The following is a 15,404-nucleotide window of genomic DNA, read 5'->3' on the forward strand; positions in this document are numbered from 1 at the left end:
GGCATATCCGCACGAGAACAGTTGCGACGAAGGGGTTCATTTTGAAAGAAAGACTTTAGCAGAATTGAGCATTTGTCATGCCCGATCATGATGGTTTGATGAGGATTTTTTGGCCGAGGGATATACCGAGAAGTGATTCACCTGGAGTAATAGTTGGCTGGAGGAACTCTGGTCTTGATATATTTGTGGTTGCGATATTGGAGGATGTTGATGTGAGCAGTAACAAGGCTACGAAACTAGGACCGACTGACATAAATCCAGGCACGGAATGTAGAGAATGCATTGAAAGTCGGAACCCTATTCCGAAACGCAAGTCATCCTATCGAAAGAATATATGAATTATGCGGGCAATCATCACTGCAGGTATTGGGCCTGGCAAATTCCCCGAAAGCAGATGTTGATACTCTCCAAATTCGCGCAACTACAGGATCAGCATACAAATTACCCCAGATCTCTTGTGCCCGGGCATCAACAAATCAAATAGTTTTATTTGATCGACCTCAACCTAATAGGATGCAGTACATATCTTTAAAGCCAATATCATTAGCATTGGATGACAAGGCTGAAATGGCGTTTCATGCGCCTGGCAGTGTTGATGCTGAGGAAGAGAAAGAAGAATCAAGACAGAGGATGAGGACACAGGAACTGGTCGAAAAGTTGAAGTATCATTCTGTGGTTAAACATCCGCCATCCCAAAAAGAACTTGCCTTACCACGAATAGTCAATCAAATCAATTGTGCTTGGGAGGTTCACCAACTATTACAGAAAAATATCTCGCTTGTTGGAGCTCGGTCGAGGAGAAGTCTGAGCGTATCTGAAAGAGTAGTGGAGTCAGCAACCACAATGCGTGACTTTGTTCTTTTGGCAATATGGCAATTGATCACTCTCTACATATATCCCATCCTCAGACGTGGATTTGTCATTGGTCTTATATGCCATAGATTTGCTGCCGAAGCTTTACTGTTGGTTCTAGAATGGAGAGCTAAGCCAGATTATGCAGCTTTGAAAGATATCTCCGCAACTGCACAACAGGTTGAAATTCGCTTACAACAATTCTGTTACTGGCCTATGCAATATGTTACACTTCGGAGGAGTAAGAGAGATTGGGCTAGTGTAACGACAAGCCATCCGGAGTACATAAGGTTTTACAATAGCCTTTGGCTCGTTGCCAATGACGTGATAATAGGAATTGCATTGGGGTCCTATATCATTGATAATTCCGCTTGGGTTGCAGAAACTATCAGTGACATCCTAAGCACTTATTCAATAGCTGCACTACGAACAACGATAAAATGGCTGATGGACTGGCCGGCTGGCTTAAAACTCAACACTGAGCTGGCTGCTTTCTTGGGTGATTTGTTCTTATGGGTCATTGATCATTGGTCAAGTAAGTTTATTTCCTACTCCAACAAGCTATTCATCAATTAACTCTTACAGGCTGTATTGAAACTTTACATCCAGTATTGCCCCATGTTATTTGGGTCGTTGGTTTTTCCAGTTTTGCTGGAGCCAGCATGCCAATCGCCTTGTTTTCAGACCTACTCACCATCTTAACACTTCACATCTACTCTTTTTATATGGCTTCTGCACGTATATTTAATTGGCAGTATACAATCCTCCTCTCTCTATTCCAGCTATTCCGTGGCAAGAAGCATAATGTTCTTCGAAAACGTATCGACTCTTGCGATTATGATCTCGACCAATTATTACTTGGCACGATTTTATTTACTCTATTGTTCTTTCTCTTACCTACAGTACTTGTATTCTACTTAGCATTTGCATGTGCACGTATGGCCATTATCTCGCTGAAAGCTGTTTTAGACGCTTTACTTGCATGCTTAAATCATTTTCCACTTTTTGCCTTAATGTTACGAATTAAGGATTCGCAACGATTACCAGGTATGTCTCACCAGAAGAAATTGTCAGAATATGTTATAATAACATACAAAGGTGGTATACGATTTGAACTTCGAGATGCTCAACAACTAGCAAGTCAAATACCTAGTACTCCGTCTCCTCCACCAACATCTTATATATATCTCAAAGTATGATTCTCCTCACATTCATCTAAATTTCGCACTCTAACATAAACTTATAGTCAGTCCCTCTCACTTTCCGCGCCATGTTTCACCAATATTTCCAACTTGGTCATCGTATCCGTAAACACTACGCCTCACCTCGTGTTCTCCTCTGTCTAGCAACTGGTAAATTCGTTCCACCTATTCATCGCAAAAATCTTTATTCTCTTCAATACAGCATGTTGCCGGCGCGTAGAACAGGTATTATGTATATGTGGTATGCATTAACAGCGAATACGGATGAAGGCAAGGAGAAGGATAAGAGGAGAGGTAGTGCTGGGTGGTTGAATGGTGGGGTGACTGGTTTGACTATGGGAAATGGAAATTTGAGGAGGGGAAATGGGTATATGGCTAGAAGGGGCGGGCATTAGGAAGAATGGGGATAGAGACGGGGACAGGATGGGGGTGGGGATGGGATAAATATAAGGATGGGGAATGAGGGAAACGAAAGGTTATGTTTTGTATATATGATTGGGTTTTGATGGACGGGTGGACCACACAAGACGAGATGAGATAATTAAAGAGTATATGAGGGTTGGAGGTTATAGGTTTTGTATGTAGTGTATGTAGATACGGGTTACTTAATGATAATATTTCAAGAACCAATTTATTTTAATTGCGTTGTTGTGTTTGACATGCGATCACAGAGAGAATTCATGTAAGGTGTGGTGTGTAAAGTAATTATCATTCCATTGCATCCCGTTCATCAATCATCAAATCCCTTCGTATCAATCCGTACTGGTACTGATAGTGGTACTGTCGACCCCCGTTTCCTCTCCGTCGAAGCCATCACCATCATCATCATAATCATCATCACAATAATAATATACAAATCCCCATACCACTCTCCATCCCCATCCATCACATCCCTATCCCACCTCGCACATCCCACCTCACACATCCCACCCCACCTCCTACCCCTTCTACTTCCTCCAACCCTAAACCCTACAACTTCCCCAAAGCCTCATCCGCCTTCCCCTTCACATTCCCCTTAACCTCCGCCGCCTTCCCCTTCGCTTCCCCCTTTACCTCTGCAGCTTTTCCCTTGAGTTCTCCTGCTTCACTTTTAAGTTCGCTTTTTGCTTCGTTTTTTGTTAGGCCGGCTGCCTGTTTTACTTTTTGCGTTGCGCTTTCTATTTTGGGAGGAGGGGGTTAGTGAGTTTTTTTTTTTTGTGGGGGGAGGATGAGAGAGGGGGATGAGAGGGAAGAGGATGATGGGGAAGAAGGAAAGAGAAGACATACGACCAACTTCAATACCATCGACGATTTTACTAGCAACTGCTTTATCGACTTTTTTGACAGTTTCTTTGACGGTTTCAGTGACTGCTTTTTGAGCGGGGGAGGTAGAAGTGAAGTGTCTATTGTGAGTGATAATTTGGGTTTTGCCTTGGACTCGAGGAGTGCAGAGACGTGATTGTCGGAGTAATGTTCGGGTTATTGAAGACATTTTGATGATTTATATTTCTGTTTGATTTGTTTGTTTAAACAGTAATTTGAAGTTTGTAGTTTGATAGATTGATGAATCTATAAGTTAACAAGTAGATGAAAATATGAGTTACGAGTAATAAGGAAATACGTTGATAACTTTCATTCTACAGAATAAATACTCCCCTCCAAGACTCCAAGCTCCAATCCAAGCTCCAATCCAAGCTTAAGCTTAAGGAAGGAAGGAAGGAAGAAAAGAGCATTGTTCTCGTTTCTTGCCTCTGGGTGACGTCATTTTTTGTGCACGCTAGGCTGGAGTTGGTGTGTACTTGTGTATTTTTGGTGGTGTTTTGTTAGGTGATGTTACCCCTCTCTTCTTTGTATGTGCTATTACCTCATTTTTCTTATCTGGGTGAGGATTAGAGTATTAGGTTAATAGGTTTATAGGATCAGAGTGGTGGAGATTAGGTAGATTATTGGTCTAGGAGTAAGGAATAAAGCAGGAGATGGATGGGATGATTAGAGTACTAGGTAGGTAGGTATTATTCTTATTTCAGATACTCATCTTATGTAATTATTTATCTCTTAGATTTGATAAAGGCAGATATATATTTATCTTTCTATTTATTCACCGCTCAAAGTTACAAAAATTCCCGATGTGTGATGACGAATGGTCTTTTACTTTTCCCATTAAATCGGATGGGATTTACTAATTACCTTGGTAGTCATAGAACCCACCTAAAGATGATTTTCTTCCGGCAAAAGCGGGGAAGCGGGTCGTACCTCTACGGAGTGCGCCCTCGTCTTGTTCTAGGTACCTACCTACCTAGTTAGAGCTAGAAAGACGATTGAATTTCTATCAATATAAGAATTCTATTCTAACCCCTCTTTTAGAAGACTTAGATATTAACGAATGAAGATATATTATATTACAGAAGTAGATAATATTATAATTTATTTAGTGTTTTTCACTCATTCCCCCATCTAATCAAGTTCCCTTCTCTTTTCCTCTAACTATCTAGGTAGTAGATACATTCTATACAAATCTTCCACATCCCCACCTCATTGTTCCACCATCTAAAACAAACAAACACAACATGCTATAATCCAATTCATTTTTCAATTTTTTACTTTTCCCACATCTCTTTATTCCGCCTCTCTCCACCTCAACCATCACAATCATCCTTTACCACCACCGCAAAATAATCCCAAAAACCCCCGTCCAAAACACCTCCTCAAATCCACTCCAAAAACAAAAATTGAACAGAGGGGGATTCGAACCCCCGCGGGCTAAGCCCATGAGAATGCTAGTTAATTTTCCATCAACTAAGCTTGAAAGAAAGCTTGAGTCACACGCCATAACCACTCGGCCATCTGTCCTTTTGGTATTGAATTGTTGCCGATTCCTTAAAATTTATCAATTACTTTTGAAAATGTATTGTTAGTGTAAAAAAAGAGGGGGAAAATAAGGAAAGTGTGTATGGGAGAGGTTTGTTTGATCGGTTGGGTTTGTGTGATGTGGTTGGAAATGAACTACTCCGTAGATTAAATTACTTGATGACTATTCGGATTCTATTCGCTCTTCAGAAATAGTGATAATGAAATTCAGAGTAACTAATTGATACTAACAACAGTGGGTACAGAAATTCCGTGGGCATAATTGTTACGAGTGTTACGAGTTTTGCCGTCTAGATCACGTGGAAGTGCTCTAGGCTCTCGAGGTGGTTTATAACTAGGCGTCAAGCAGGGACTTAAGTAAGGTCAATAATGCAATTCGTAACTAATAGTAGAGTATACTAAATGATTGATCTTGATCTTGAGCACGAAGCTCTATACAAAGAGAATCCATCTTGATTATATAAACCCTCGTATTCCAACATTGGAGCGATGGAGCTGGGGAGCGAGATTCGAATCTCGCTCCTTCGCTCCCTCGCTCCCTCACAAGACTATCCATATGATCCTATAATACGTGATAATAGTTTATAATGTTACAACGTAACAATAATTCAGTGAAATATCAAAACCCAATATTTTCAAATCTATATTGTTCAATGATGTGACGGAAATCCCTGCTTTCCTCCCACCCTTATTATATAAGAAACCTCAGGTACATTAACCATGTCCACACATGATACGATTACTCGAGATTAGTATACGATTTAGGTGACCTGAGGATCAGATCCGGACAAGTACTAGGTATCAATGGTTATCGGTAAAGTAAGATCATTGGAGGGATAAATATGACTTCTTTTTGCCTAGCCATTGCGGCTAGGCCATTCATTTGTGTGTATATAGAGTAGCTATCCCCATCTACAGGTGCTCTTCACCTGTAGATTCTAAGTTAAATACAATTGCTGGTCTATAAACACCCTTTTGGTGTTACAACGGCTATCTTCTATGCCGCGTCACATGACTAAACCAAGGTAACGTGATTAAAGTCACGTTATGGACCGCTGAGGAACGCTGGCTGTCCAGGACCGCGCAGCGGTCCTGACTAGCCATAGGCATGAAGGTCTATATAATCAAGATAGATTCCCTTTGTATAGAGCTTCGTGCTCAAGATCAATCATTTAGTATACTCTACTATTAGTTACGAATTGCATATCATTATTGTCATTACTTCAAGTCCCTGCTTGACGCCTAGTTATAAACCTACTTCGAGAGCCTAGAGCACTTCCACGTGATCTAGACGGCAAACCTCGTAACATTTGGTCACAAATGATTATAATATATTGTTTACTGAAATTTGAAAGTTATATGAATTGGAAATTAATTTATCTTTTAATATTTTAAAATTTTGAATTTTGAATTTTGAATTTTTTTAAAAAGATATTAAATATTTAATATACTATATTTAACAATAAATAATTGATAATTTTGAGATATATTTATATTTCAGAATTTATTTATTAATATTTTATAAAGTAATCTAAATAAATCTAAATATCCAATATAAATTTTAGTTATATAATATTATAATTTGAATTTATAATCATTTTTTGAAATTGTTATTATTTCATTGATTTTGATAAGGATTAAAAAAGTGCTTACGGAATTTCTGCACCCACTGTTGTAATCCTTCATCAATTTGCAAGAAGATAAATTTAAATTTAAATTTCTGAATATTTGAATATTTGAATTTTTGTTCTCCGAACATACAAATCTTGTTCGGTAAAGACTAATGACTACAAATAAAATGGAAGACATTCCAAGTGAATCAGTGATCAATCGACCAGTATAAAACAAAGAAAGCGATATATACTCCCCCTAATGCTGCTTATATACCAAAAAAATGTATATGCATCCATATAGAAAACAACACCAAACGCCCCACTATGCCCTATAAACATCCAACCATCTTTCCTTCTCAAAACCCCATTCGCCCTCCTCATCTCAACCTATAACCATAAAACCTACACCACCTAGAACACCGGAAATAATAAGCGCCGTGACAAATCCCGCTCCGGCTCTATCTCCGCTAGTAACCGGTTTTTCGACGGTTCCGTCACTATTCGTACTAGTTCCACTTCCACCCGCGGCATTTCCTACACTAGTTCCACCGGTGTCATTGGTGACAAGATTGGGAGCCGTTCCGATGAGTGTTGCTTGAATTACACTGAGTGCACTCATTTGTTCTCCAACTCCATACTTTCCGTCGTAGGCACTTCCTGCGGTCCAATGCTCTCCACAGGCTCTTCCGCTACTTCCTCCAGAGCATTGTGCGGCTGCACCTTGGGCCGATGCATTGATGTATGTCATGATTGTTGGTTCGGTGAATGGGGCGATTTTAGTTGTTGCGGCCATCCAACGAGATAGGTAGGCTTTAAAGGATTGTTCATCAGTGTCGCAACCAACAGTGGTGGTTTCGCACGCTACTTCAAGCATAACATTGTTTTGGAAAAAGACGCTACTGGCGTTTAAGAGACCTTGTGTTCGATTTTGCCAAATTGATGATCCATTGGTCTATCAAGAATATGTTAGTAAGGCTGTATTGCTTATTTGATTGATGGTGAGGAAGAAGGGGGAGACGAACGTAATTGTACATCATGGCGGACCCCAAAAGATAAATACCAGCGTTGTAAGTCCACTGTATATGATCGATAGAGCTGCAATTATCAGTATCGGATGTACCATCATATACTTCATAACCGTCACCAATCAATCCAACACTTTGTTCCCAAGTAAAGATCCTTTCTGCCCATTCAGCATATGATGAGTTCCCTGTATATCTTGCCAACCTAGCTCCTAGGTTGAAGAAACAACCATTCGCAATACTGTTCTTGTAATTGTATCCAGAATTAAATGTAAAGATCTGCCATCTCAATCCACCTCCGCAGGTTGACTCATCCCATCTAGCTGCCATATCGTTGAAAACTGCTTGCGCCATCGCGACCCAACCAGGAGTTCCGTTGTCCGGATTGGTGAAATTAGTCTCCGCTGCTGTCATAGCAGCCATTCCCCAGAATCCCTGATCATCGTTTCCTTCTGTTTTTGTCTGATTTAAGGGCATGAAATCGTAATCGTTGCCAGCTTGATGTAGGAGTGCTTGTTTTACTTCTTCGTTGTAGGTTTCATCTCCCGTATAATACCAATAGTCGACCATTATGCCAAACATAGCTCCTGCCTCCCACCAATAATAAGGGTCAGGTAAGTTACCGGGGACATCTCCGGTTCTGTTTCCTGTATAATATTTCATCATGTCGTAGGCGACATCGGATGCGGCAGTTTTGATACTTTCTAATGACCATCATCTCATCAGCATATTGCTTATTACTTCAAGCAAGGAATGTGGAGAGAGGCATACCATCAGAGCTTAGATCAAGAGTGATCGCGCCCACCAAGCTACTGCATGTTGAACATATAGCGACAGTGTATGCCAAGGCTTTCCCTCCACTTACCCTCATCTTGGTCCTCTTGTGTAATTCGAACTTGACTATAGATACAATGTATAGCACTCTTCACTAGTAAGAAACCAAGAAAGAAAAGGATCGATAAACCCAGGATTTGCAAAAATAAAATCGGCCAAACGAGAGTATAGGATAAAATACGGCGAATCAATACAGTTCAAAAAGGAAAGCTTACCCTCCTACCATCAAGTTGAAAAGAAATGAAGACTGCTCTTCGAAAAATAGAAGAGAGAAGGAGACATGCTTCCTCCCATCGGCTCCATAACAACAAAACTTCTCCACTGTTCCGTACCTGACATACGAAGTACGACCTACGGCAAGTCCTCTTTGCCTTTTTTCCTTTTAATAGACCTTGCACCTCAGCCACATCGCAGGGGATTTCGAAACACTATTCTCAGAATCGTGTAGCCCCACCAGCGTTTTCTGGAAAAGAAACGAAAGGGAACACGGGAATAGCTGGACGGAGTAGGGGAAGACTGATTCCTGGTTCATACCAAATGAATAATGGATACGCATTGGCTTACGTGGTGGGTACGTCATCCTTGTTTGGTTCGCGTTTATTTGATGAGCTGGTGGCCCTCATCTCCCAGAGACATTCAAAAGTTTCTTCAACTTTCCCCATCGGGAATCAGAGTGTCAAGCTTCCAAACGTGCCACCTTTGATCTTGATATAAAATTCTCGAAGAGCAGTATCGAACGATGATAGAAGCCAAGCACTAGGTGTCTTGGATGGCGATGCTTAGTTGGGGATAAATTCTTGGGGCAATCCTCATCTTTCTCGAGAAGGGCTTGGAAAAAAGCTTGTCTCCACCCAAGTCCCGAAAAGGAGCCATCCGTTGCGGAGATTAGCGGCAAGGATAACCGGGATACGAGATGAGTGGCTGATCATGTGACTATTGAATCAAAGGGGCTAACCACTCAAAGCCGGTGATGATTGTTATTAATGAAAAGAGTTCCCAAGCTCAGACATGTTTACCCCATGGTACAGTAAGTCAGTTGTAGTTATATAAGTAGGTAGTTTGAGTCGCTGTGTTTGCCGTGGACGCCAACTGGATTTCCGATAGATCATCTCGTTTTTGCTGATCGCCCATGACCCACAACAACTTTGTCATCATTTCATCGATTCTGTGACTAGCTCTGTCTCTAGCTCTGTCTCCTGGTGTCGATTCTTCAAGAGCCGGAAAACTTTATCATCGATCTTCACATCTTTTGTGAGAGGCGACGACGTCCATTTATTTGGCAGCAATTCTGCAAAAACAATGATACCAAGAATGGAGATGTTTCGATTGACAAAGATGTAAGGACATCCGAATCAGCATGACGATGCTAATGCTTTGACTGGAAACAAATCAATGTCACACAAGACTACAATTGTTTTTAAGTAAAGTTGTCAATAGCTCTCTATTTTTTTACTTCCAATAAATCGAAAAGTCACCTGATGAGCACTTTCTTCATTCACAATGTTTAGTTTCTACACCTTCCAAGTCATGAAGCAAGCTAACAAGTCTGACAATGGGGCAATCATCCAAGCCAAGAAAGAGCACCTTGGTGGTTACACCAAACCACACCAAGCACTCACATCACATCACATTGTAAGCCAGTCTACCATTTATTTATGATTCACAATATATCTTGGACATCACGTTACAACCTTGTTGGCTCAATATTATCAAGGTACTTATATCTTTACAAGGCGAATAGATTTATCTTTACTTCGCATGCTTTTGGATTCTTTTGGATTTATTATCTCTATTGTACACTACTTCCTTTACTACTTTTCATCAATTGTTCAACCCTCTCTCTACGCCTTTCAAAGCAGAAATCATGAAGATCATCGATTCAACCACCGAGGCAGAAGAGAGACATGCAAAGTACCACCTCAGTAAACCTCTTGAGCTGCACACAGATGTCAAATTACGAATGATTTCCAAGTGGCCAAATCAAAGATTTGACATTGTGTTAAAGAAACATCATAGTCATAAGGATTATCATGGTGTCATTGAGCTTTTGCATGAGTTGGATCGATCTGAGCTGAGATCATTCTTGTGGAGAGGTCTGGCTTGCAGGAACCTGTCAGAGTATCGTGATATACAATATCCACAAATCGAGCGGAAACCCGAAACACAACTTACCACAGGCGGTCGAACATTTCCTTCATTCAAAAGATTACCAGCCGAACTTCGATTAGACATATGGGAATACATGTTCGCAGAAGATCTTGCCCCGAAAGTTCACCATTTGAACAATACCGACCGCAATACTGGAAAAATCACAGACTCAATCACATCACATCTCCCATTTTCAAACATTGTACAAGTCTGCAAGGAATCTCGAGAATGGTATCTCGCTCGAACACAAAATAGTTGGGCATTTGGGACGTACGTCAATTTTCGCAGCGACATCATATACCTTACCCAACAAGTTGAAGCGTCCAACATCCTTTACGATACTCTTCTATCAAGCCTTCAGATGACAAAAGTCCAAAATTTGGCATTGCGCCGAACATGCCTTACCGATAATCCTCAAAAAATCTTCAATCATATCGAAGCACACGCATATCTCCGTGAAAAGCTTCCATCCTTGGAAAACATTTACGTCGTCATAAATGAGATTCGAGATTCAAATACCATTGATAGAGATGACGACATCAAGTTTCAGCATCTCTCAGCAAGGCAAAAAAGAAAGTGGGTAGACGTAGGATATGCTAGATCATGGTTGAAATGGTTGAATGGGAGAATGATGGATAGGAGCTACAAGAGTGTGAATCATCATTTTGTTATGGTCGGTACTGAGTGCACGGATCCGCTATCTTCGGAATATGGAGAGATAACCTTCGAGAGGAGGATTCGTGATGGAACTCTCGAACTCTTTTGAATTAATGATAGAGGACATTTGTTATTGGCCTTTGATTCATGATTACGCCTAGGATGTTTTGGTCGGAGTTATTGCTGGAATCATTGCTGGAATCATTGTGAGGGATTGGGATTGGGCTAGGTATATAGATATGAGTTTGATCGTTTGGCTGCTTGGCTGCTTGCTTACTTATGGAGAAATATGATTTGTATTGCTGGATATCAGTGGGTATTGGAAGACTGGATGCAAGTTATGGATCTAATAGAGCTGATAGTGAAGAAGAGGTTAGAAGGGAAGGGCAAGCATGGTAGCCATCAATGAACATTACGCGGAGAAGTGTGCTCACGGCTGGTTTGAGAAATGCTTTCCATCGAGGCGTAGGTGTTATTATATATAGACGGCGCATGAGCTATCTACATGAATAGTCTCTCATATTCATAGATGAATTATAACTTTCGAAACACAGTTCATGCTCTCGTAAATTTGCCGTGCGGGACACAGCTGGATCCCTCATGTCATGATTCCTATCCTCCTTTATATAAGTTATTCAATATGATATGACATGGCATCTTAACTAATAAATCATACATTTCTACCCATTATCTAATTAATTACAACCCAGATTCGTTTCCCCTAGATATCCGAATAAAAATTATTCGGTAGATACTTACTCCTCTCACATTTTTAGCAAAATACTAATTAAGTCTAGTACCCTCATTATGCTTCTTTCTCATTCAACACCGTCTAAGTATAAATATTTATTAAATCTTAAAAACAATAATAAATAAAGCAAGGTTGAATAAAGTATATATTTATTATAAAAAGGATTTGATGTGTATATAGATAGATGGATAAATAAATAGATATAATTTGGGTTTTTGATTTTTGTAAATAAATAATATTGTAGTGTATGAATGAATGAATGAATAAATATAGATTTCTTTAAGTAACTAAATAATGGATTGAAGGATGAGTGGAAGGGAAGAGGAGAGGGGAGAGAGGGGGTGAGAGAGGGGAGGAGGGGAGGAGGGGAGGAGAGTGAGAGAGGGAGGAGAGTGAGAGAGGGAGGGAGTGAGAGAGGGAGGAGAGTGAGAGAGGGAGGAGAGTGAGAGAGGGGGTGAGAGAGTGAGGAAGAGGGGAATAGGGGAATAGGGGAATAAGAGAATAGGAGAGTAGAAGAGTAAGAAAAAAAAAGTAAGAGAGTAAAAAATGTTACGAGGTTTGCCGTCTAGATCACGTGGAAGTGCTCTAGGCTCTCGAGGTGGTTTATAACTAGGCGTCAAGCAGGGACTTAAGTAATGACAATAATGATATGCAATTCGTAACTAATAGTAGAGTATACTAAATGATTGATCTTGAGCACGAAGCTCTACAAATGGAAACCTATCCTTCTTATATAGGACTTCATACTCTACTATATTCCTTTGGATCTCTTGGATCTACTGGATCTAGAGTTTAACTTTCCAGATCCTCTAGATCTCCTAGATCCGTCACGTGATTTCAATCAGAACATATGTCTGTGCTTGCTGAAGGTGGAGAGACTCTATGAGTCAACTGCCATACAATTTTGTATGTGAATCGACTTGCTTTTCTACAATCGTGGACAGCCAACTTCCAAGCCAATCCCTATTTATAAATAAAGCGGATTCAATGAAAGAAGCATTGCCGATAAATTCTAACTTCATCTGAATATACTCGCTTCACGAACTAGTACTGGCGATCAACTATTCGAAAAATAGCCGGGCCCTCTATGTAATACAGTAGGTTTTGCACAGATGTATAATTGCCACAAAAGTCGTACCTAATGCCCACCAGGCGCTTTCCTTCTTTTTTCACTGGCCGTAGAAATGGTCGGTGTCTTGACAGATGCGGCAATATTCCAAACAAACCCTGAGGATCCAAACTAAAAAATTGTTGATTATTTTGCTGATTATCGTACAGATGCTGGTCCAGTAATATGTCGCTAATGTAGTTATGTAAAAAGGTCTTTGCTGGAAAGGAGACATTACCTACATCAAATTCGCTAAATTATGCTAATACTACCTTGATTGATTGTAGGTGTATCGAGGGTGTGTTACAAGTATGCCGCGGCTGTATTTCCCGAGTACAGCACCAGCACCAGCACCAGCACTCTGCACTGCGCTGCACTTTCACTGTGCCAGTCCGGCTTATTTTGCCCAGACGCAACAAGAAGTTGGTGTGGTAGATGGGTATATCGAGCGGGGAGGCTTGAAATTTGTGATTCCAGGGTTCATGGTTTTTTTTTTCATGGTTCATGGTTTTTTCGCTGACCGCAGATGTAGTCGACACAAGCCTAAGTTATAATTATGGAGAGTTGCATAGAAGTTCTGAGCTCTTCAAGCTCCTGATTGGTTGATTGCAGACTGTAAAAAATATGCAAGACAACTTCTATAGGAATAACGACAAACCCTGAAGGGCCAGAACTAGAACCTGAATGATTGTTTTGCTGGTCATCGTGCAGATGCTGAACCAGTAATACGCTTCGGAGGGATTGGTTCAATATCATATGACCACGGCAAAACCCCATTTCACTATCACCTCCATTACAACTTTTTTTATCTGTATATAAAGCAAAATAAGCATCACACCTCACAACAAAAAACACAATTTCCAAGCGGCTTTAGCTCACTTGGGAGAGCGCCAGACTGAAGTTCACTTCAGCCCATAAATCTGGAGGCACTGTGTTCGATCCACAGAAGCCGCATTCTGCGAGTTGAAGTCAACTTCAACTGATATTTATTTTTGCGATTTTTTTTCGTTTTGCTCTGTCTGTTTTTGTTTGGGAATTGTGTGGGTGATTTATTTGATCTTTGCTTTTGAGGTAACGGTGTAAGTTCGGGCAATTTTGGTTGGTGATTTTTTGTTTTGCCCCACATTGTCTGTCTGGTGTATTATTCAATATAAAATATGGTTTGAATGCCAGTGAGAGAGATTGTTATATTATAAATTCATTTGTATTTATTTACCTCTTATATCAAAACCCTACTCTAGTTCTCCCTCACTAACTCAATAAGGTTCCAAACAAGCCATTCAGCCCGGTGCTCTTTTTTACAAGTGAGCTCTCTCAAGTCAATAATTATTCATGGCTGTGTAACGATACTGTACTGGGGGCAGCGGCTGCCTAAGGTTTGTCGGTTGGTAGTTATGGGTTAAGGCTTTATCACTGGTATTCACTTGGAAGTGAAGTCGTTACTAGATCAAGTAGAATGTAGGTAAACTAATTGATAACTAAGTTGAGCACGAGGCTCCTATACTATCAAACTATTCTGACTATATACTGATTCCATTTCCTTTGGATAGTCTGGATAGTCGAGCTATCCAGACTATCCATCACGTGATCTGGTCCTGAAGGGGCTATTTGTCCCAGGACACTTATCTTGGGAACCCTTTCCTAGGACTTTGGCCTCAGGATTCAATAACTCCTAAGACCATTGTCTTAGCATAACATATTAGCCTAGGACACTTGTCCTATCATAACATGGCTGCCTAGGACGCTTTCGAACGATTCAATAGCATAGCTTTCCCCGAAAGAAAACCAAAATACAATTGCAATTACAAATAAAAATACGTAATAACATAGCCCTCACAGAAACAAAAACAAAACATGAATACCAAAAATCAAGGAAAGAAAAGAAAAACAAGCCATCTCAAAAGATTTTCTAGAAGGAAGTCTTAACAAGGTTACTTACTTAGTTCCCCGCACATCTAATTGTATCATTGGCATTGGTATTGTCGATCATTTCATCACATCCATCTATCTTATCACACCATATTTTCATCATAACAGACGCTGAAATTTGAATACTCACTTTTGAGAGCATCCTTCATCCCACTTTTTATATTTCTTGTATGTTGCGGAGTTGGAATTTGTAGATGTCATAATTTAATTCCAGGCTTTCTAGTACTCAGTTTAAGTTTATCTTTATTTTTGTCTGGTATGTATGTATGTATGTATGTATGTGTAGATTAGAATTGGATATGGTTGGGATAGGATAGGATAGGGTAGGGAGGTGCATTATGTACGTTTGAGTTTGGACCCTTAATTTATGTGGTTTTGTGATGGCGGGATTTATGGTGAGGTTGATAGGGATGGACTCGTCCTAGGAATCCTGGGTTCCTA

General features: G+C 40.3%; 6 protein-coding genes and 2 non-coding genes across 8 annotated transcripts; 5 read left to right on the top strand and 3 right to left on the bottom strand.

Annotated features, from left to right (window-relative positions):
* Positions 1-77: 77 nt before the first annotated feature.
* Positions 78-2,449, top strand: SS1G_11884 (hypothetical protein; the record flags this gene model as incomplete). The annotated part of the gene is made up of 4 exons (XM_001586805.1): positions 78-212; positions 520-1,387; positions 1,438-1,899; positions 2,103-2,449. 4 exons carry the CDS (start codon positions 78-80, stop codon positions 2,447-2,449), a joined length of 1,812 nt encoding a protein of 603 aa, XP_001586855.1.
* Positions 2,450-3,023: 574 nt separating this feature from the next.
* Positions 3,024-3,525, bottom strand: SS1G_11885 (predicted protein; the record flags this gene model as incomplete). The annotated part of the gene is made up of 2 exons (XM_001586806.1): positions 3,024-3,211; positions 3,321-3,525. 2 exons carry the CDS (start codon positions 3,523-3,525, stop codon positions 3,024-3,026), a joined length of 393 nt encoding a protein of 130 aa, XP_001586856.1.
* Positions 3,526-4,763: 1,238 nt separating this feature from the next.
* On the bottom strand, positions 4,764-4,883 carry SS1G_14712. The gene has a single exon. It is a non-coding gene; the product is annotated as a tRNA-Leu (tRNA).
* A 2,013-nt stretch (positions 4,884-6,896) lies between these two features.
* Positions 6,897-8,407, bottom strand: SS1G_11886 (hypothetical protein; the record flags this gene model as incomplete). The annotated part of the gene is made up of 3 exons (XM_001586807.1): positions 6,897-7,466; positions 7,537-8,240; positions 8,308-8,407. 3 exons carry the CDS (start codon positions 8,405-8,407, stop codon positions 6,897-6,899), a joined length of 1,374 nt encoding a protein of 457 aa, XP_001586857.1.
* A 2,472-nt stretch (positions 8,408-10,879) lies between these two features.
* Positions 10,880-11,284, top strand: SS1G_11887 (predicted protein; the record flags this gene model as incomplete). The annotated part of the gene is made up of 1 exon (XM_001586808.1): positions 10,880-11,284. The coding sequence occupies one exon, from the start codon at positions 10,880-10,882 to the stop codon at positions 11,282-11,284; it is 405 nt and encodes a 134-aa protein (XP_001586858.1).
* A 339-nt stretch (positions 11,285-11,623) lies between these two features.
* On the top strand, positions 11,624-12,372 carry SS1G_11888 (predicted protein; the record flags this gene model as incomplete). Its single annotated transcript, XM_001586809.1, has 3 exons — positions 11,624-11,640; positions 11,901-11,922; positions 12,232-12,372. The coding sequence occupies 3 exons, from the start codon at positions 11,624-11,626 to the stop codon at positions 12,370-12,372; spliced, it is 180 nt and encodes a 59-aa protein (XP_001586859.1).
* A 973-nt stretch (positions 12,373-13,345) lies between these two features.
* Positions 13,346-13,722, top strand: SS1G_11889 (predicted protein; the record flags this gene model as incomplete). The annotated part of the gene is made up of 2 exons (XM_001586810.1): positions 13,346-13,460; positions 13,679-13,722. The coding sequence occupies 2 exons, from the start codon at positions 13,346-13,348 to the stop codon at positions 13,720-13,722; spliced, it is 159 nt and encodes a 52-aa protein (XP_001586860.1).
* A 176-nt stretch (positions 13,723-13,898) lies between these two features.
* On the top strand, positions 13,899-13,988 carry SS1G_14569. Its single transcript has one exon. It is a non-coding gene; the product is annotated as a tRNA-Phe (tRNA).
* The last annotated feature ends 1,416 nt before the right edge of the window (positions 13,989-15,404 follow it).

The sequence above is a fragment of the Sclerotinia sclerotiorum genome, genomic scaffold, assembly GCF_000146945.2.
Source record: "Sclerotinia sclerotiorum 1980 UF-70 scaffold_20 genomic scaffold, whole genome shotgun sequence".
NCBI classification, from domain to species: Eukaryota; Fungi; Ascomycota; class Leotiomycetes; order Helotiales; family Sclerotiniaceae; genus Sclerotinia; species Sclerotinia sclerotiorum.